Below are 23515 nucleotides of genomic sequence, written 5' to 3' on the forward strand. Positions count from 1 at the left end.
CATTGTGTTACGTCACACTACAGAATCTATATGAATCTCAAAAGTGGCATACTCATTCCAGCCTTGGAGGGGGGATAATCTGTGTCATCCTTGTCCTCAAGTTCCTCATCCTCATCTTCCTCCTCATCTTTCAGCGACTCAGACTCATCTGCATCTGCAGGCTGTAGGAAAACAGTGTGCACTTCCTGAATGTGGGTCTTCAAGTCATCATATGACTCAGCTCGGAAGTCGCAGCCGTCACACTGCAATACCTCCATCACTAAAAGAGGGAAGCGCTCCCTGGAAAATCAGGGAAACCTGCAAAAAAACAACACGGCAGAAAAAAAAGAGAGTTCCTATTGGTATGACGAAGAAGAAAACAAATATTTACCGAGGCTTTTACTCTCTATTTACAGAACATGTTAATCGCGGGTGGCTTCAACCCTCCGCTTTTCTCCAGAATTCACAGCGCCGCACGCATCCTGCAACCATTATAAGCTAACTATCACTGGGATTTCCTCATCAAAACAAAGAGTAATTACAAGCAAGATGGATAGCACGCGTTCCCCACAAATAAGCGAAGAAATGGTCCGCAAAATATGGGATGCCTCCAAATTAATTATGTACTTCCAAGAAAGTGCCTTGAAGGGGTGGCACTGATGTAACCTGAAGTTAATTAAATGAAATATATCACAAATACTCCGATAAACAATTAAACATTTGAACTACCTACTTGAGGGTTCAGACATTTGAAAAACCAAAAGGACACACATTTGTTTGATCATACCACTTATGTTTATTACCTCATTAAAATAACAAGACCACAAAACAAGGAGAGAGCAATGTTTGTGGCCTCCAGCACATCTTAATGACACTATTTAATAAGGCACACAGGTTTGTAATTATTGCATAGAAGAGTTTGCCTTCCTGTAAGTCAATATGTAATTAATAGTCAGAGAAATTGGTCTTTAAGGCTATTCAGCCCACACAATCTATTGTTTCTCCAACGTCAGTCATCCCAATTCATAACTGACCACAATGTTTGCTAGATGATCTGACCTTATTCAATTTACTGTGCGCAGTTATTTTTATACCAGGAAATGTAAAAATAAATACATATATGTGACATAAGCTACCATTATCGTATTACATTGGTCACTTATTTTCCCAGTATAATCTATTTTAGTGACTGTGTTTTTGCAACTTATAATGGCTTTGATAACGAAAAAACAAAAACAAACGCAAGTTAAAGCAAAAAAAACCCTGCAGTGTAAAAGAAAATGATTCATTTGTTAATCAATTAAGCCAGTAAATGTTTTTGTCCAAGGATTTTAATGGCACTCGGGGCGCAGTCATCAAGTTGCTGCCACCTGCTTTCTGGTGTTTTACACAGTAGCCCATCTAATGAGAAGGCCTCCGGTCCGTGCAGTCGATGCATTTCCAAATGTGATTTGTCATCAGTTATTTTGCAAATGTCTGTTAAACACTAAATGTTATTTACCACCGCTTGCTTATTCACACAAACACAGATATACCTGTACATTCATTCATCTAGAGCTTATGAAGTTGGGAACGATACAAACAACTGAGCACAACTCTGAACAAATGGTAGGGATTTTAATGTTATGGTTGTTGTTGCACTCTGACCCACGATCCTTGTTTAAGAGCATATTTTAGAATTTCACCTGCGTTTAACAAAGAGATATTTACTCTTAAGTCGTCTAGGCTGCAGATTGGGTGACCTTTAGGACCCGCAATGCAATTTTGTGCCTTAACAAAAGAAATTTTACACCTAATGCACTTCATCTGTTGGTGTAATCGTAGTTCAAAACTCTTTAAAATATGTCTTTTAAAACACCAAAAAGGGAACAGCAACATTTCAAACTGATACATTCTTAACTTCTCTGACAATTTGGGAACGTGCTTCAGGCCTAAACACATATGAATAAATATTTGAAAATATATGACAAAGTAGAGCGGCAGACAAGAAAGACCTCGCAACGGAATAAAAGCACGTGAATTGTAATACATGTATATTTTTCTGAATTTGAATTTCACATATCACTGCAACTCTTTCTCAGTTAGATTTCGATTCGGCGTCCCTGTCATTACACTGCTTTGATATGACATTGTTGCTAAGAAGGGGCTGATCATTGTAAAATGCCAGTATGAAATGCAACCATAAGTGTATTACAATGAAAAATTAATTAAATTATTATAAGAGGCTGAGGAGTGTAAGTGACAACGGTTTGGCTGGCAGCGGTGCTTAGGGAGAGCTCAAGACTATTTTCAACCTCTAACAGAACGGAGCCGCCAGATAACTGATAGAACCATAAAAGCAAGATTTTAGCCGACGCTGATGTTCCGCAGAATACCCATTTTTTACCATAGCATCATTCCAGGAACAATGAAGGGACTGAAGAGGGATTATGGGCCGATTTGTCCCGTTTTTATTACCTTGGGATAAGCAACAGCTGGAGAGCAGCTCCATGGCTCAGTATTTAGAGCAAAATATTCCATCAGATTGTATCAACTGCTTTGAAATAAGATTGAATGAATCAACAGAGAAACAAAGGCTTTATGTCTTTGGGCGTCTCTGGAGTTCTGGCTCGAAAGAACATGGACTCCGATGATGTTGCCGTCATTTCACGAGTTCTTTCGTGATGGCTTTTTTTCCCCCATTGGTCGACGTATTGTTTCAAGAATCTCGAAAACGATGCCAACATTGCGTGTTCATTATGTGATAGATTGTTTAAGATCGCGGTATTTCTTTACATACCGAGAAAATCCAATGCTTTTAAGCATTAATTTCCATTTTCTTATCATATTCATTTTGGCAACATCTCACTTACTTAAAATGCTTTAGTCTGCCCACAAAGCCAAACGTGAGTCATATCGGTGTTGAATTACAGCTGTAATTAAGGATCATGTCTTATAATATCTTCAGATATATAAAAAAAAAAAAACAAAAAAAAAAAAAAAAAACACAACAGACCAGTCGAATAAGCCTTGGTCAGGTGTATCTGTGCTAAAAAAAAAAAAAATCCAAAGAAATTGCATCAACAATAGGCCACCCAGCCAAACACTTGTCAGCAAATTGACACTTATTATGATACTTAATCAGTATTTCGAGGGCGGCACAATTTCAGTTTTATTTATTGAGACACTGCACTATCAAAGTAAATTAATAACACGGAAACCGGTGCCTTATCCAGAAAACCTGAAAGGCTATGGCGGTGGGAGTAGGTATTTTATGCATATATGTATGTATGTACAAATTATTATACACATGGCATGCACAGTCGTATGGATACGGAGATCAAGAGCCACTCTAGAGGACTCGGGCCACTCCGAGGTACAGACACAGCACTGCACTGCCTGCTTTTGTTGTTTACCAAAACCACGGAGGAAGTCAAAAACTGTTTTGATGAATATATTGAACAAGCTGAGGGAACCTGGACAGAAAATCCTGTGGCATTTCAGCAAAATAGAGGAGTGTGCTTACGGATCAGGTTTGCTCCTACTATATTTAAGAATAGATTTAAGGGGGGCCTTTATTTCATCAACCTCTCGATTCATTGGCGGGTCAATCAAAATTTCATTTTCCAAGGTCCACGGGGACTAAAAATATAAGAACTCTGCTACCTCTGAGCTTGATTCTTGTAAATATATTGAAAAAATCATCAAAACTAAGTGAGTTATAGCCATATAATAGCATCACAGTAATTGCCCTCAGGGGACAAATACACCTTTTTGAATTTGGATTGAATTTGAATTCATTGTGAAGTTGATTTTAGCGCATCCTTGTCCCTCGAAGACAGTGACTGTATTTAACTCGACCACAAAAAGGTGATGCCATTCAACAGGGCCAAGACTAGATTTCCTCAAAACCGATTAGTGACAAAGAAAAAAAAAAAATGGAAGAGACCGCAGTGGAAAAATTGGTTTATTTAGCGTAAACACACACCCTATAGGGGCGCTGTTGCCTATAATAGTGTTTTCCACTGCTGCACCTGCTTGTTGTGTTGGTGAACGGTGATCAGTAAGTATTCAAGATCTAAATATACCCAAGGGTAAACTATTGGGTATCTGTTGAAAAGTGATGAGAGAGCGAGAGGAAGAGAGAGAATGGCCCGTGTTCATTTTAATGGTCAACAAAATTATCTGCATTGTCCGCTGACATTTCCGATGTCATTATTTATTAATGGAGCTTTGGAAATGTCTGTTCCCCCTCGAAAAAAAAAAGGGACATTTCTCATTTCTACAAATCATAAGCGTGAGGATTTCTTTTTTTTATAAAAAAAAGACGCCCCCCCCAATAAATAATTTTTTGATTGGCCATGTTTTAAGTAAATACATTGCCCACGGAGCAAATGCATGACTATAACTATTCATTAAAATACAAGGTGCTGCATGTTACTTGTTAAAATCGTTGTATTCTATCAAATCAAATCTTCAGCCACACACAGAATATATGATCTACAACACTTGCACATATATTTTATTGAATACGTGCATAGGCCCATGACTTCCCTTTGCATAAAAGCTGTTCAGATACCAATTGGGGAAGTGAAAAAATGGGACCAAAGTCACTGTCAGGTAAAACGAAATAGTACGACCTTAGAAGTAGCTTCGGTACTGCCGTAATGTACAAGCCCCTGATGAAGAATCTAAATCCCAGTATTTCCAAGTGAGATCCGGACGGAGACGTTTGGGAATCCTGCCCTGCTTTCCAAAGCGGCCAGCCACTGGAGAGTTCCATGATAGCAGGCCAAACTGCAAGTATGTCCCTGAGCAACCAGGGGATCCATTGTTGTGCAGGGTCAGGTTTCAACCTCACCGCGGGGGCCCCACCCTGCCCTCTTGGCATTTCGCTACTGCTTTAAACAAAGTTGCCTCTTAATGCCAAGTTCCTTGACATGGATATCAAGAGAATCCTTTTGGAGAAGGAGTGGAGAGGAATGCCCGGGGAGAAGAAAAGAAAGCCTCATACACAACCACCATCTGCCATAAGAGTTGGCTCTTTTCAGCCCATCGGTCCCAGCACCACACCAAGTTAATGGGTGAGATTGTGTAACTGCTTTCATCCTGTCAGACGGGGCTCTTAGAGGCAGATCCTCCTGTGAGCTGAGCTTCAAGGGCAGCCATTTTAGGAGCTGACTATGTACACTTAGGTGTTCAGTCAGCACACAACATGGACCCACAGATCTGATCCTCTTCCTCAAAGGCAGGCAGTCTGTCACTGGAGAACTGCTGGCAGAAATCTATCTGCCAGATGTACACAAGCTCTCTGCCCACACAGCTCAGCAGAAAACATCTCTCACTCTTGCCAGCCTGACTTACACAAAGTCCTCTCATTTCTCAGGGACATTATCTTTCACATCAGGAGATTTTCAGAGAAATTTAAGAATCCCTGTTCCGGGCAAAGGCAGAATAGATCACTGTAAGTGGCATGCAGCAATGCTTCGTGGAGAACCTGAGGAGGAAAAGCGAAGAGGGGAAAAAAAAAAAAAAAAAATGCATATTCCAGGAACCGCCAAGTACGTTCCACAAGGGGGTCTAAAAATGTGAGGCATGTCTGAACTTCTTTATCTCAAAGCTCTGCAACCCTCAGCCCTGAGGAGAAGACAAGAAGGGGCAGAGGGAAGGAGAAGGGGATAGCAGGCCTGGAAGGGAAGGGTGGGAGGAGAAAGGAGGCAGTGAGAGATCAAGACAGGGCCACCTGGTAGACCTTTGGTGGAGAGCAACAAAGCCATCAGACCCGGCTCCCTGGATTCCAAAGTCTACTGACATTTGTTAATCACCAACCGGTCTCTCTGCATCGGTGAGCTCTGCCAGCAGTCACACCCTCTACTCAAACTGGCTGACAGCAGCTGTGCTGACTGAAAGAGGGCCTTTGAATAAGCCAACATTAAGCTGATTAGGAGTACAGAGGTTTTGTCCTTAACTGTTGGCTACTGCTACCATCTCATGCCGCTGGGGAGGCAAAAAAAAATCCACATGAGTTACATTATTATATGGCAGGCATCCTGATTTCAGATAAGTCGTCTGGCGCGGGGATCGCCTTGACCAATTAACGAGCAATTGATCGAAAATGACACCCCGCTTTTACGATGGAAAACTTCAGGAGTATTAACTGCGGGTAGCCCGAGCCATGGAAATGGATCTTTTTTTTCTGTTTTGGATGAGACGTCAACGTCAATAATTTTAGCTGAACTTAAGTTAAAACACAGTGATAAATAACAGGAGTGTGCAAAAGGTGGCTAGATAACTTCCAATTGAAGTCTCTCTTTTGGGTTTTTCAAGTTAAGCTCGACTAAGAGGAACGAAAGGCAGCGGAGATGCATCGCATCGTGTCTGAAGAGGAGCCAAATATGAAACGAAAAAAAAAAAAAAAAAACCTCACAGGACCTCTTGCACAACTTGAGATAGAGACCAGAAGATCAAGATGGCAACTCTCGTCCTCTGACGGAAGCAAACCTCAGCACACCAGACCTGACAAATACGCAAATAATGCACTGACAACACGATGCAGTCCAATATGAAATCGCAACAATGGCTTCCAAACCATTTAAAAATAAAAGTTTAAACTCAAGGAGATCTTTCTCAAAGCTTCAGGAACATGGAACTAATATAAAGGATGAAAATTCCGACAAATTGTTTATGAGATTCAGAACCTTTTTTCGCATTTTGACTCAAACACAGCGTGTTGCTTCAGATCATAATAATAAGTATTTTCAGTACATTAATGGAAATTTAACCTTGAAATCCAGCACTTTCTTCAAAAGTAGTGGACCTGAAAGGTATAAAATTGGCTTGAATTTTCCAAGGTTTCAGCTTATTGTTGTGATTTTTTGTAATTTATTACAAGCACAAGGTGTCCCCATGCGTCCAATACCATTTCTTAAGGCAATAACTCCCGGACCAAGTATCGGCATTATCGCAAGTCCCTCTCACACATTCGCCGCAGACCCGGAATTATCTGGGTTTCGACTTGATAGGCTTCATGTATGAAAGCAAATGTCAGAGTAAGTCGGATATTAAAGATCCTTCTCAAACAAGCAGCTCCGTAATGCCAAACCTGCGACGCCTCCCAAAACTTTCTCCATGGGACTCACGACCAAAGTTTGTTGATGACTTCATCATGTCGCTCGAAAAGACCTGTCCTACAAGAAGTACGAGCAAAGCAAAACAAGGTAACAAAGTAACCATCGTAGCGTGCAGAGAAGAAGTTTCAGGTACTTCAGGTCAAGTTGCTGTAAATATAACAATTCATACTCTGAGGTTTAGTGGTCACGCCTGTCCTCCTGCTGCTCTACCCTCCACATCAAGACACAGAAAACTCCCACTAGGACCTATTTGTGTGAACGGACAAAACCATCTATGATCGAGCCCAAAATTCCACGCGTTCACTTGCGTCCAAGCTCTGCAGCAGAAAAAGATGTTTTTAACCACTATACTGTGGCGATAACTTCAATTCAGTGAAAAGGGCAATAGAACTTCTACTTTGGATGTGGTGAGAAGACAACCGCCTCCTCCCGACAAACAAAAAAAAAAAAAAACACGACTTTCAGTCCAACAGTAAAGACCAATGAAAAAGATCATTACTATTCTGCGTTTCTGATCAGAGTTTATGAAATGAAAGCACAGTTTGGGCAGGTTTTATTGTATCTATTGAGGGACTGGAAAAAATACTGTTTTATTAAAAACTTCATGAATACATAGGACAAGATGCTATTATCCCTTGTGCCAAAATTCAAGGTAAAACACATCTCGCAGCTCAATTCAGATGATAAAGAAGCCAACAAACAAGCTACCACGCTAACAAACACTACAATACATGCAATACCTGCCAACATAACCAGATATTATCATAATCATTGTTATTATCATTGCTTTTATCATTACTGTGTTCGATAAATGTTCCCTAAACATGGTAATCCAATGAAACCTTTAACAAATTACTTTCTTTTGAATCCTTTATGGAGAAACGCTTCTACGACCTCACTGCGGTTTTTCATCCCCGTGTTAGAACATCACTATAAACATCATAAAATTGTGACAGTACTCTTTAATTATGTTGTTCAGGTGTTTGTGAAGTCAGATAAAGTGTCACCCTGTCTGTCACAAAGTCATGCTTTTGTCAGTGTTTCTTAAGAATTGACCAAATCTAATAATGCGCAGTTAAGCCACACCAAAGACGGGGACTTTTATTTTAAAACCAATTCATATTTATCAATTACGTGAATGAAAAGAGAAGGAAAATATTTGTTGTGACCATCCTTTGATTTCAAATATAGCCAATTCTTAGTGATACATGGCTCAAGTTTTTGTTTTTTGTTTTTTTTTTTAATCTCTCTCAAAGAACTCACTTAATTTCATCTGCGCGGTTTCAGCCGAGTAACGCCTGCGGTTTCATGTGATCCAGTTTGACACCACGGTGTTGAGCCTGGAACTCTGCGGAAGCCATACCATCTGCTGTAGGTGTCCAGTGTGTGTTCTTTGGGGCTCTTGTGATATATTTTTGTCTTTCTTACATGATTTACAATGAATCTGGGGCTAATGAGATGGTTCCCCGAAGATTCGGCCTTAAAATCTGCCTGTACTTTCTCAATGTTGAATTCTGACGAAATCCACAACAACTCCCATGTTCAGAGAAGCATCCTCAAACCTGCAGGGAACCTCCCTCATACATAAACGCTGCCTGCTGACACACATATTTGTTGCTGCCTTCCGTCGAAGCCAAATATTTTGAATTTTCACTCAGCTGCTCAGCATCTGCTGTATTTTTTTTTTTTTTTTTGCATCACAGTTACTATGTTTTGTTGAGGGATACATTGTTTTCTGTTGTTCCCCTTTTGAATAGCCGGATTTACAGCTTCAAGTGTTTCTCCCTTGATCTAACTTTTTATGTGGACCTGTTTCTGCTTGTCTCTTGTCGATTGGGGCTGCGAGGCATCTTCCTAATATGAATGAGCGTCAGCTTAATGAGTATTTCCTTGACCGACCGCATTGCCGTGTCCTTCTGCAGATGGGCATGAACAGTTCTTCCGTAAATGCATGCGTGTCAGAGAAAGGCAGGATGAGCGACAGCTTTACTGCCGTGCTCTCTTTTCTATAGCACGAGATTTTTAAACGAAAAAGACTAACTTCTCAACGTTGATTTTTAGCTTGGCTACGCTTTTATTTGTTGTGTTTTACCTCAATTTCAAACTATGTATTGTGTTTCAGAGACATCTGTTTCACTAACTGCTTATTCATCTGTTAGGCTACGGGCCTACAACATCCAATGATTCTTTATCTGGATAGTGTCTGATACTTTTTGTCTCATTGGGCTAATACACTATGCACAAAGGAAATGTTTGGATAACGAAAATATGTTTCTCTATGACGGAAGATCAAAAGTAACTTCCAAAGTAAAATATGTTAACTATATGAACTTAAATACATCAGATCTTTGCACAGGATTCTGTGCAGCTGGACTTGGTAGAATTCCTAGAAGACCTTGAGTAATGTGCTGTCACCAAACGCAAAAACAAATCTGAGATATATGTGGACAAGCACTTAATGCTTTATTTTGGGTGCATTCATCATCGAAGGAAACATTGCGGATCGGTTCGGTTAATTGGCTCACCTCCTGGTGCTCTGCGTTTCAGTCACCTTCCAATACACTTGTTTCAAGTTTACCAAACAAGCAGCTGTTTGACCTGCTTTTCCTGAATATCCAAATCAATAATGTCCTTTGCAATGAAAGGAGCCCAGAGGATATTACATTTTTAAAGCTGATGCTCACGCTTAAAAAAAATGTAAAAAAATGTCTGCCATGAAACTGTTGCCATGTCTATTGCAAGTTAGCTGACAGTTCACATTCATTTCTCATCGAACAGACGTTAGAATCAGCAAGGTTGAGATTGTAAGCGGGTTGGTTTTAAAATCTAATGCTTGGCTTCAAATAAGCAAACCGACAACCAAAGAATAATCAATCTATGTTTACATTATCATTTTGAACTTTAGAGGTTGAAAGAACAATAAATAGTAAAAAAAAATACAATGTCAACTCTAAGACAACAGAATATCATGGGTTGGTAAATGAACACAAATGGGTGACATTTGATGTCCTGATATTGATTCTTGGTATAACCTAAATCATTGCCATGTAGACTGCTGGTTTTTACCCAAATTAACATGTTTCATGTGATTACCATTTGAAAATTTTGATGTAGTTTAATTACAACGGTGCAGACCGATGAGCCAACACCCGCCTTTGCGTGGTTGCAATCATCAGCAGAGCGAAAATTGCTTAGACTGATTATCACACTTTAAACTCAATACAATTTTCTTGAGGCGTCTAAGAAACATGTTGAAAAATCCAAAACTACAGTTCTTCTTCTGATTTAGTATAATTTCCCTTCCAGTCACATTAATATTATATGTTTTCAGGATTGTCTGTCTTGATATGAGATTCCTCACCGCTGCAGTCGTAATAGTTTTGTATCTCAAAAGACGGCTCGGGCCATCCCCCTTAAATCTGCTTCTGGAGGTATGGGCCAAGTTGAGCAGCAGCAAGAAATATTTATTTTGGCAGCAAATATTCAATCATTTTCTAAACCACACCAAGAGGCAACAAAAACAAAAGAAACTGAGGTAAGACTTTAGTTTCACAATCTTTTTTTGTTTTCATACTCCATACTCGGGGATCGGATCCAAAGGTATCATGGGAATGGCGATGAGGTCAAAACAACTGGCTGATTTTCGGCATTAAATCTGTAATATTGCAGACTTTCTGAATTTGTTTCTTATCTGTTGATTTGATCGGGGCGGCATGGCTCAGGTGTTAGGAGCGTCCATCATGGGTTCTATTCTCTGGCTCCTCCAGGCCTGACAAAGTGTTGTTGAGCAAAATACTGAATCCCTAACTGCAGTGCTTACAGGCTGCTCACTGCTTATTGTTCATCTACGATCGGTTAAATGCAGATGCCACATTTCCCCGGTGCGATGCTGCATGCATAACTGAATGAGACAAAAAAAAAGGAAAAGGGATTTTTTTTTTACATAATTCCAACTGCACTTGGACTGTCGGGTAGACTGAGACCCGCGGAGGTGCGGATTTATGGAATATCAACCGAATGTTATAAAAAAGAACAGCATGAAGAATCACTTCCAGTCCATTTGAATGTAATTAGCCCACCATGGCTCTATATTTCATAATTGATATAGAGGCATCTGCTCCTTAGGCCAAACTAGGTGAACCAACAAGGCAAAAAACGACCTGGTACACATTAGGATGCGCTCTTTTGCTCTCCATTTCAAAGTTGGGCCGAGATTCTGAAGATTTGCACCTTAATAGAAGACGCTTTATAGATATATTTAGTATTATCATTATCATTAGTATTTCACAACTGTAATAAATTGATGCTTAGGAAAGATTATATGTTCACCTTTACATTCATTCTAAGGGTCGTATGAGTATAAGTGCGTCAGACTATACTGACACAGAGGAAATTGCGATCCCTAACACACAGGCAATTTCTCGCGCTGACAGTGCAGCGGTGTGTCGTTTATTAGTTCATTCCTGAAACCAGCTGAAACTCTCTCATGACGCCCAGCTCCTCAGCTGCTCGTGAACGGCTTCCTTGAAGGACCTCTAACACACCACTAACCTGATTACTTTATAACCCATAACCAAGCTGTGTGTGAGTAAGCACTGTACAATAACATCAATAACAACAGATGGTGAATAATATCTGTACTGTCCACGACAATAGCACATAGTTTGCGGGCAACATCCAACTCCTCTAAATTTTTTATCCAAATTTAAAAGGAGAAAAAAAAAAAAAAACAATTGAGGCTCAGTTAAGATTTTAGAAAATCTTGATAAAATGCTGACTCAGCACAAAGACCAAAATAAGCAGAAACGAGGGAAAAGTTGTGTAACGTGTGTGTCCAAACCAAAGGGAACACAGAAATAGTTCTCGGTGGCTTTCCCCATCCAGGTGGGACAAGTTGCACATCCAGCTAACAAGAGACTGAATGACTGTCAGTCCATTTGTGCCTTTCACTCGACATCAACTTAAAAGAGTTAATAATTACTGCACATTCATTGTGTCGCGGTATCTAATACCTGTAGATACTCGTGCTTTCATGGAGACAATGAGATGTTATATTTCCTCTGCACATGCTGCATCAACAGCGAATTGCTGCTGATGATGATTATTGATCTTTAAAAAGTGAATAGTACCTGTTATTGTCATTATTTTCTACAGTCATCAATATATAAATAAATGAATGAATAATCACAATAAATCCTGATAAAATAATCATTTTTTTCTGTAATCATTAGCAAATATTATCTTCAAATTAAAATAGTTGAGATTTATTTTTCTCAAACAAATTATTTGTTTGAGAGATGATTATTTGACTAGCTGACAACTTCCTGGACCTTTCCCTGGATATTATTTGTTTGGATAATGATAATTTAACATTTTACAATGCATATGAAGCATCTCCTGTTCCTTAAAAAAAAAAAATTGTTTCATATATGAATTTGTGCATGAAATAATCAATGATTTTGTCAGCACAACAGATGGATACTGGAGAAATATGTTTTGTTTTTTCCTGTTACCGTTAGCAATATTTAGAAATTACATTGCAAAATAGATCACCGAATGTTAGCTGACCATGTGGATCTTCTCTACTTTGGAAGCCTTGAGGCTCTGTTACAGCCAGCCACGGCGGCCTGACTTAAACACAAAGCAATGCTCCATTAAGAAGGATCGCAAAAGAATTTCTTAACATGCCTTGAAAGTTATTTTAGTTCAGAATAGGAATGGTGCACTCCAATGTGAGCCAGGCAACATACCAGCTTCTGCTGGCTGGTAGCAGGTCCTTTGACATGCTCGACACTCCTGCTGCCCTAATTTAGGTTTTTAAGTGTAGCATATTATAACAATGATTCACAAAAGAAAAAAGCCGGCCTACTCTGACTGCCCTCCATAATCCGTCGCAACCTCTCCTTACACAGAAGCTAATGTATTTTGAGAGATAAAACCATGACCAATTGCTGTATGTTTGTAATCGGGTACTTATGGTGGTAAGTGTCCCTAACAATCATTTGCGGTTATGCAGCTTTCCATGAGTTCTAACAACATACAGAATTCAGTGTTGCGGCATGTCAACTGTGATGCTTAAGTGTTGGGTTTCCAGGCACAAGAAGGAACCGTTCACTGTGTGACAAAGTTTACAGTAAACACGGTGTGCGTCGAATGAGGACATCTCAGATGACGGTGAAGAGTGACAAGGAAAGTCAAAACCACAAGGGGGGGGGGGGTGTGCAAATGTGTTTTTATGATGATGATCCACAGACGTTGTGCAAACAATATGCAGTTTGTTTATTTTTTTCTGAAATAATTGGTTCGCATTTATTTCATTGTCAATTTAAGAAATGTGTTTTGTTGTTTCAAATTTACGGCTTTTTTTTTTTTTTATTTACGACAGAACGGTTTTAATTTCCAGTTGACCTTTCAACGGATCGGTTTATTCACAACAAGCGCGGTTGAAAAAAAGGCAATAACAAAACAGTTTTTTTTCCACAGAATATACAAACCGGATGCCAAAATATGCTGGGATGCTGTGTAAAATGTAAATAAAAACAGAATGCAGTGATTTGCAAATCTCATAGTGCCATATTTCATTTCCGATGAAATATAAACACCACATCAAATGTTTGAAACTGAGGCATTTAAGCATTTCACGGAAATTATCTCATTTTGAATTTGATAGCAACAACACACCTCAGAAAAGTTGGAACAGAGGCAACAATAAGCTGGAAGAATTACTGACAAAAATTAAAAACAAATGGAGGAACATTGGACAAGTAATAGTGTTAATTGGTAACAGGTCAGTGACATGACTGGGTATACAAAGGGGCGTTTGAAAGAGGAAGAGTCTCTCGGATGTAAGGATGGACAGGGGTTCACCTATTTGCACCAAACGGTCTCAAAATTGCGTACGAGGCTGGAGGTCGAAAATCACTGTGAACACAGTTTGGCGTGCAATCCACAAATGCAAACGAAAGCTGCGCCGTGTCAAGAAGAAACCATATGCAAGCGCAGTCCAGAAGAATTGTCGTTTTCTCCCGGCCAAAGCTCATTTAAACTGGTCTTAGGCAAAATGGAAAGCATTATTTTAAGAGGCCATGGAACCATCCAGCTTCTTCTCAAAAGACAGCTCAAAAGCCTACATCTGTGATAGTATGGGGTTACGTTAGAGCCTATGGCCTGGGCAGCTTACACATCTGTGAAGGCGCTATCAACGCTGAAAAGGTGCATAGATGTTGAGAGCAACATATGCTCCCATCCAGTCTTTTTCTGTGGAGGTTTTCCAAAAGGCCAGCAAGACAATGCTGAAACCACATACTGCATCCATCACAACAGCGTGACTTTGCAGGAGAAGAGTCCAGGTGCTGAACTATCCTGCCTGCAGTCCAGACCTTTTGCCAATAGAAAACATTTGGCGCATCATGAAACGAAAAAATCCGGCAACAAAGGCCCTGGACTGTTGAGCGGCGAGAATCCTGCATCAGACAAGAATGGGACGGCATTCCTCTCCTAAAACTCCAGCAACTGGTCTCCTCACTTCCCGGACGTTTACGGACAGTTGTTAAAAGAAGAGGGGATGCGACACGATGGCAGACAATGCTCTGTTCCGACCTTTTTAGAGATGTGTTGCTGCCATCAAATTCCAAATGAGCTGATATTTTCCATGAAATTGTAAAGGGTCTCAGTTTCAACGTTTTTGGAATGGGGTTGTAAATATGGCTTGCTATAATAGTGTCAATGTTTAAATCTTTCTTTTGTCCAACGACTCAGATTTCTGAAAAACTAATAATACTTCAGTACGAGTTCTATTTTGAATTTACTGCATATAAAAATATTTAACGCTCGCTTTGAGTGGATAAGAAGTGTCAGTGAGCTGCAACGCTATAGTCGTGATCACCGCTATAGCGTGGAAATTATTGGAAATTATACCATTTTTTTTCCAGATGTTGCATACGTTTTATGCTACTCTCAAGTCAAAAGCAGAAAAAAAAAAACAGAAACAACCATCGATCAGTGACACAAATCAGCAGCGATACATTTAAGAATCGTGTCTGACAAAGCCAGTGTCTCTGGTTGTAAATCCCAGGGTAGCTGGGGAAAATATCGAGGCTACCTGTAGCTGTGAACCACTGATATTTCCATGAGAAATTTAGAGAGGAGGCGATATTGGAGACCATTTTTTTTTTTTTTTTTTTATCAGAAGCTAGGTTTTCCATGGAGCAGTGATACATTGTGTCTGCCAGTAAGACTTCTATGTCAACCAGTCACAGCGCCCTTTCCCACAGCTCTCCTAACTAGCAGTGAGGTTAATGTTAAAGTCTCCATGACGGAGAAAAAACAGTTGCCACGATATCTGCACAGAACTTCTGTCAACTTCAAAATGCGGATTTTGCTACCGAAATAAACCTGCAACGCCACAATCACCTGAAATGTGATCCGTGCGACCTGCTGATATTCTAGTCTTGATGAGCATATCTGTTTCTTTCCAACAGTGTTTCAGTCATCATCTGATAAGAAAAACTGTGACCTCACTCCTACCGGCCTGTGATCAGAGCAGAGAATTTCTTTATCGCACAACGCTGCACACTGGATAAAGTCGGAATACGCAGAAATGAGACATTGATTCCAACCGGCTGATCAATGGTCCCAGGCTTCACAGGCGAGATGGCGGGAATCAATATTGTTCAGTATGAATGTTTTGCTATGACATTCATCAGGCCTAAGCAGGATTGGAGAGAAACGGCACGAATCACAACAGGGAAGAGACCGAAGTACGACAGCGGTGCCATCAAGTCGCCGGGATATAATGTGACTGCGGTGAAAGCAATTTGATCGGCAGAAGTATTACAAGAATTAAACCTCGCTTTCCAAAATGTCACATAAAACTGATAACGGCAAACAAATTACCCAAATATTTTCAAACTGAATTGGCAGAAATGTTACGAGGAAATGTTGGATATTTTTCAGCTGTGTTTTACACTTTGCCGGAGTGTTTGGCCAGTAAAACTTGGATTGTTCCTCTTTACGATTGAGATAGCTGTCAAATATCTGATTCCTCGTGTGAAAAAGAGAATACATTTTGCGCTTCTGAAAATGCCACTTTGTGATGCATGTTTCCAATTGCCTTATTATAAGACAATGAGAAATTACTCAATCAGATTTGTAACGAAATATTAGTCGACAGACGAAAATGCATTCCTTAATCTGGGCAACAAACATGCTTCAGAGCGCAAACTGCGTGAAAAAGATAGGTCAATCATTAACCAGCTAGTTCTTCTTATTGTTCTCCATCATCAGATCCAGTTCCATCTGCTCTGTCTGAGATGAAGCAAAAAGATGATGCAAACTATCTTTTTTTATTAATCTAACCTTTAGTATGAATTTATAGTAACTCTTCTCGCACCTCTGTTCGACATAATTGCGAGTAGCACGTGGTAATGGCCAGAATAAGGTGAAATCATGTTCTCTCCACTTCTAACCGACGGCCCCAACAGTACTCACTGGAACGTCCAGAAGTTTCAAAATCCTTCCGTAACCAATGCCATCAAGACGTTTTGTAGTAATAAAGCTGTAAAGGTCAGAGAAAGAGAGAGAGAGCAAGAGAGAGAGAGAGAGAAGGAGAGAGAGAGCGCTCTTTGCCTTTACCCATCATGAGATTTTCTTGTGTGACACCTTGGTAATGAGACACCTTTTTATAAGCCATCAATTGGGGCTGAACCGGCTGATATTAATTTGCGCAGACAAGGGGCAGGGTTGCTTTCTAATTACTGAACGATTTCTGGTCGTCCCTTAGCCCTCCGTGCATCTTAGCGCCTCCCTTTCTTCATGTGTTCAATACTTTTTCCCATGTGTTGTTATTACACATAACTTAACTACCGGACATCAATGGTTTGATTTCTTTTGAAAGTGTGGAGTGCATGGGTTGTTGCTTACATTTAGTGACAATTTCATTACACTAGTAAATATATTTACTATGGGAAAATGGTGATCAACTTCTTTAAACCACTGTGTATATAAAGTGCATATTCTTCTTCTTCTCCTTTCGGCTTTTGCCTTCAACGGTCACCACAGCGAATCTACCGTCTCCATCTAACTGTATTATCTGTATCCTTCTCTCTTTTACCAACTACCTTCATATCCTCATATATATAAAACATTAGTTTTGCATACATCTTTAAGAGTGACTGGGATAAAAGAGTCCTCTGACTTCCCTTCAAACATGCTATGCTATCTGATTGCCAAATGGCAAAGGGCTGCTCAGTAAAGATTGTAATGGAACATATTTAAACGCACTGTTGCATACAAGGAATACACCAAGGGCATAACCTTTCCAATGGATCACTGTTGCAGTTGGGATTTTCTTCCCTTTCAGCCTTCTGTTGGTTTCAAAGTGGCTGTCAAAAAATAAGCGCGATCTGGGAACATGGCAACCTCTGAAGAAAATCTGGATCATGCAATATTGCCCTTAATTGAACCTGCGCAGAGATGTGATTTTCCCTCAGTGCGAGGAAATGAATACAAACAGCTGTTTTGTCCCTTCTCATTTTTTAACTGTACAAGGTTTAAACTGTAGAAAAAAGCCATGCGTATAGGGTTGGGTTGTAGGGCATCCTAATTTTCGGATACGCCGCCATTGGACTTGCCCGTGATGGGAAACGTCGTGCACCTCTCTGACAATTTCTCAAAATAAGATCGATATCATACAGGCTTTTGTTTTCTACAAGAGCAGATATCATTGTTTCACCGAACCTTTGTTCTAAATTTACGGCTCCGGCGTAAATCCCGACGCAGAAAAGGAGCCCGGTGAGTAGACGATTAGCTCTATTGCAAGAAACACGAATGGGCTAACTCTCATTATCAGGAGGTGAGAATGAAAATAATTTACTAGTCAATTAACCCACCATTCAAATGTCCTCCAAAATAATTCCATACAGTAACATCAATACCATCTCGTCTTGTTTCAATAACTCTTTTCCACGTTTTAGTGACAACGAAAAACAACAAATGACACGGTTCATTTGTAGCTTTAACTGCATGAAAAACGCACTGTTCCAAAAGCATAATTTTTGGAAGCGAATGTCCTGTGGCTGAAGGAGCACCGCCACCAACACCTTTGAGCATTGTTAGGAGGAAACCCAGCAGCACAAAATAATATGCAAAACGTCATGCTGTCCATCTTGAGCAAACACACGAGTATAAATCAAGCGTCGTTGTCGTGCCCATCTCTATACACTTTGGCTTTCATTGGAAACGTCTGCTCAAAATCTGTTTTCCCTCATCTTATCAATGTATCAAACGAAGAACAGTGAGTAATGAAATTGAATCTTTGGTTCAGAACAAATACAAACAGTAAGTTTCTGTGTTTGGTTTGCTTTCACAGTTTGCTCCTCTAATAGAAATAAGAAAAGTCTGTTTTTCCAGGAATGTTATTCAGTGACACCCTTTTCTCTCAGAGGGCTGTTAAATACAGATGCGGAGCCTTTCAGACACTGCAATCCAGAGAGCTTTGCTGATCTGTCTGCAGCCTGACCTTCACGAGTGTCACATTGACAGGACATAAAAAAGGAAAAGCCTCAACACAGCAGGCCCTGACCACCCTTTTGGATCATGTGTGAAGCAGAGGATTGTGCTCATGACCACCGCCATCCCGATTAATTGACCGAATCAGAAAAAATCATAGGGAGGGACGAACCAATTATTAAATCCTAAATGGAAAAATGTGAAAGAGGGTGGGAACACATTCAACCCCTCCCCCCTACGGCCAATTCATCTGGTACGACGGAAACATATCAGGCCAAACCAAATGTTGCACTGATGCAACATGCTGTCAAGGTTCACAGCTGTATTAATTGCGCTAGCAGGACAGAGTAACTGATGCTGACCTTTGAATGAGCACAAGTTTACATGAAAAAAAAAAAAAAAATCATAATAAGAAGCAGCTCTTGCTCTTAAAACAATTGGAAAGTTGTTTAACATAAACAAACACTGCTTTGCCGGTTGCTGGGATGAGTTGATGGCATCTCATCCCAGACGTGGAAGATGCCTGTGTTGCGTATTCTTGGAAATTCGCAAAAGATTAGGAAACTCTTGGAAAGGTGTATTCTGAATCACATTTTGGAGTAAAATGTGTATTCTGTATTCTGCGCGGTGAAATCGTTTTAACCTCTGAAACTGTCCCTCTACTAATCTATATAAGTTGTTTTGTATAGGCCAAAAAAAATAAAATAAACAATGGCATTGAAGCAAAATTGGGTTGTCTGTCAAGAGTTTCCAAGAAGGACTTTAATTGAATGCAGATTTAATTCGCCCAAAAAAAAAAAAGATGGGAGGATAGAAGTGAGGAAATCAAACATTTTTCTCTCGCATCTTACTAATCATGAGAAAACTGTACTGATCCAAACCTGTTAATATTAAAAACGGCGGCACTGGCTATAACCCTGCATTGAACTGAGGATGTTTTCCTGCAGCTGAGTTAAGTTTAAAAACTCAGCCGATGTTATAGCAAACAGCTGATAAATGTCAAATGCAACTAAAAGCACAACTAAGGATTAGATGGGCTCGTGTGTACTGCAATATAGAAAAGACTTGATTAGCATTGTGCTTCAAAACTATAAACAATCCAGTAATCATATCTAAAATGATTAAGCGTTTTTGTTAACATTTGTGAATTCCTTGTTATTGTTAGATAGAGGCTGCTTAAAAAGCCCGTGCAGCTGAGATTGTTTGTTTGTTTGTTTGTTTGTTTTTTTGTAAACAAATACAGTAGTGGCATGTATCAGCTCGTCTACAGCCTAAAAATAGAACACCCCAGTGATGATGATGTGACATTTAGTCGAACCTATTTTTTGGAAATGTGACTTAAAATGGATTACAAGTTGACAACTCATCGGTAATTCGATGAAGCGGCGCACACTCAATAGTGCTCAAGTTCTGTAAAACAAAAAAAACAAAAAAAAATTCCAGACAAAATTTAGGCTTGTGGAGTAAATGTAAGACCAGTGCATTTATTTGGAAAAGACAGTGTTTTCTGTACAAATCCATCCCACCAAACTGATGCAGCTTTTTAGATGTTTTAATCTGACATGACATACGTGCCACTTTTGTAATAAGAGACAGACAGGAGATTATGGAAGAGCGAGGGACTCTGAACTTTGAACCGAAAACTGTTCTGCTGGCTGACACCTCCAAGAAAGCTTGCGCATCACAGAAAGCCAGAAAGAGTAAAAAGACAGAAAGCAGTACATCATTAACATTCAACCCCGTTGAAAAACCATGCTTATACCGGAAAGTTAATTTCAGAAGTTCATCTCTGGCTCATCTTTACTACAAGGTCACATGATGTTTCTCTCTGGCAGATGGTTACCTGACATCAGACAGCCTTATGCACGGCACACTGCACTTAACTCTCATCTATCTTTGAATTTTCTTGCAAACTTCCTCGCCCAACTTGACGCGTCCACATCTCTCTGAGGCTGCACCAAAACACATCATGGCTCAAGTAACCTTGCTTCAAGGGTAGGCTTTTGTTTAGCAAAGAGCTCAGATTGTTCCTTCTGAAAGGTGGGGGTGGCCGCAATACACAGCATTAAGTAGCAACATTTGGCCTGTTTTGCACAGACAGAAGATAATGGCCAAGCAGATTAGGACGAGACAAGCATTAATAGCCATCTTCCACATGTCTTTAAGGTTGTCATGGCGAAAGAGAAACGAAAGAAAAAAAAAAACAACATAGCACTTCATTCACAGCACAGTGCTTGGAGTCTTTATATCTCCTGGATTTAGTTTTTAATCATGAGCCTTCAGATATTTATGTGACCTTCAAGCCCAAAATGTTCACAAAGCAACTAAACAGAGGCTGGTAAATCCCTCAGCTAAAGGCTGCTGGGTGTGAAGGTTAGATAATGAATACCCTTACATAGTCCCTCTCTCCATTCCTGTATGAAAAAAAAAAAAAGAAGAAGAAGAAGCGTTTCATCTAAGCCGATTTTTTTTTTTTCTTCGCGCCAATGCCTGTCCGTTTGACACAAAATGCACAGAATGAGAAATAGAGTGGAAATCAGATATAAAACCCCAGGAAAACCAAGGGGTTCAGTGAGGATATGAGGTGAGAGGAAGCAGACATGCATGGCTTGAGTTCTCTAGAAGTCCATTGCTCAACCTTCTTTTAGTATAGTCACCTCTCTTGGCTGTGCTCTCCTCTCTCTCTCTGGGTGCAGACAGAATTATCTTCTGCATCAGAGCTGAGGCTGGGCCAACGCTCTACACAGAGGACTCCATTTCACACAGCAGCCCCACTGTGGCCAAGGAGACACAGCCAATCACACTGGAGTATCAGTGGCATGGCCATCCACCATTTTGTGCTCCTCAAGGTCTTTGGCTGTCCCCCTCAGCTGAGTGGAACTGCCTCTGCTTGCTCTGCTATCTTATTACACAGATGGAAGTGTTTAAGTCTCAGAGCGAAGACCTTAGCGAGCAGCTTCCCCTCCTGTCGGTTCCTCTGCAGACGCTCAGGAAAAGAAGAAGGGAGATGTGTGGTTTTGCTCACTGCAGAGATGGCCACCTAGAGTGCTGCTCTTCACAGGCTGAAGACAACATCTTAAAAAAGGTTTGCAGACACCGCCTATCAATGAAGCGATGTGTGCAAAGACTCTGCAGGTAATATTACCGAGCGCACCATTCTGGACCGAAAAGCATCGGAGCTGAAATTCAAGGCAACCTTCAGCAACCTGATGAGACATCCCGCCCAAAAAATGATTAACTGAACGATTACATTCATGACTTGCGGCAAGATTGCTTTCACAACAGTATACGGGCAGAAATGGGTATATCTTTGGATTTCTCAGAAAATCGGCCTCTTCCCTAGGAGCTTGAAGCATGAAAAAAAAAAAAAAAAACATCTCAGATTAAGAATTCCGTCAAGTCTTTGCACCTCGACACTCGTTTTGTAGTTCGGAGCTGACACGAGGCTGAAATTATTCTTCATTCAGACCTCCTAAAACTGAAAACACACTCATTTGTGGGCTAAATAAACACCACTGAAGAGTCAGGCAAGTGAAGGATGTCCAAGGACAGATCTTGGAGTGAAACCAGGAAGTGTTTTTCCACAAGGACAATTGCTCCAGGAAACCTTGCATTCCATGCAGCCTTGTAGTCCATCTCTCCTAGGAAACTATTTCCTGGCATAAATCAATCCATGGCTGTCTACTCTAATCTCAAGCGAAATACACAAAGAACTATGTATAAAATCTTAAACACCAACTACCCACTGAGGTCAGCTCTCCTCCAGAGCACGGATGACTATGATGTGAACTCCCTCTCACTTGGGAGCTGAGCTCCTATCTTGGTCAAATTATTTCTATTTCGTGCCCCAATTACAATGGCACCCATTGTAATATGTGATCCCATCAGTTCACCTCAAATAGGAGAAAAAAACATAAAAATAATACTATTACCAGAAAAGTCTGTTAGATGCACAGAGGGGCTTCTTATAAGTGGTGCTGAATGGACAACTGCCAGAAAACACTGCAATGCTGACTTCCTTCTGAGCCTGACATGGCAGTTACTACAGTTACATGGAGTGGGTGAGGTTACAGGCTAGTCTGGATGGGGGTATTTCGGAGTGACCAAAAGAGGACACAAGAAGCTATAAAAAAGGGGGGTTGCAAAAGTCAGCCTTGTTTATGTGGAGAAAAATGTGATGATCTTTAAAAAGCCACCGCTAAGTTTAGAAGAAGTGAGGTTCCTCTCCAGGCTCACCTAACCGACATCTCGGGGGTTACTCCACAAGTTAGAGAAGAGAAAGATGAGAGACCCATCAATATTAACTTACCACTGAGACCTCCTTTCCAAACTCTTAAATATTTAATCGTCCTTGGACAGCTCTGTTGCTTCGTAGGCCGAGTCAGTGGATCCCTTCTACAAGACCACTCCTATTCCTACTCAATGAGGGCCTTGTCCCGTGGCACCACACAGCCCAAGGAACGGGCGTCTCCAAAGAATTCAGGATTTTTTTTTTTCCACCACAGGGAGCTTCAGGCTTACAAGAGTTGCTTCACTGTGTCTTGTTCAAGAAGGGCATAAATCTTGAAATTAGGTTTGAAACCTGAGTACGCTGTGGTGATGGCTTAATTTATCTCCCTGGACAAACTATTTTCATTCTCTAAAAAACTAGATTCCTACCCGCTTAATATAAAGGCTGGTTGTAAAGATAGACGCAGCCGCACCGGGTGTTTTTTTTCCAGGAGGGGAAAGGCAAAGATGGAACTGTTGATGTCCTGATGGAAAGCAGAGAGGAGGAACCAGTTTGGCAGTGGTGTAACGTGGCAACTGACAACAGAAACTGGAATGACACCTCTAACATACCACTTCCTTGTTGGAGTGAAACCCTGCCATGATATGTAGCATTTTTGTTTGCAAATAGGCTCAAAACCTTGGCATTG

The 23515-nt window shown here is 40.4% G+C and overlaps 1 protein-coding gene across 3 annotated transcripts in view; it reads right to left on the reverse strand.

The window, feature by feature from the left end:
• Positions 1-23515, reverse strand: part of znf462 (zinc finger protein 462) — a 54988-nt gene that overhangs the window by 27068 nt on the left and 4405 nt on the right. The window contains exons 1-2 of one of the 3 annotated variants that reach the window (XM_086152098.1): positions 22906-22921; positions 53-297 (exon numbers count right to left, since the gene is read on the reverse strand). In XM_086152098.1, the coding sequence (XP_086008224.1) occupies positions 53-257 (205 nt within the window). In that variant the 5' untranslated portion in view covers positions 258-297; positions 22906-22921. Of the gene's footprint in view, positions 1-52; positions 6500-22905; positions 22922-23515 lie in introns of those variants that run through there. The other 2 variants (XM_086152096.1, XM_086152097.1) reach the window with 2 other exon arrangements.

The sequence above is a fragment of the Fistularia commersonii genome, chromosome 9 (genome assembly GCF_037954325.1).
Source record: "Fistularia commersonii isolate RoL2024-O1a breed Wild chromosome 9, RoL_Fcom_v1.0, whole genome shotgun sequence".
NCBI classification, from domain to species: domain Eukaryota; kingdom Metazoa; phylum Chordata; class Actinopteri; order Syngnathiformes; family Fistulariidae; genus Fistularia; species Fistularia commersonii.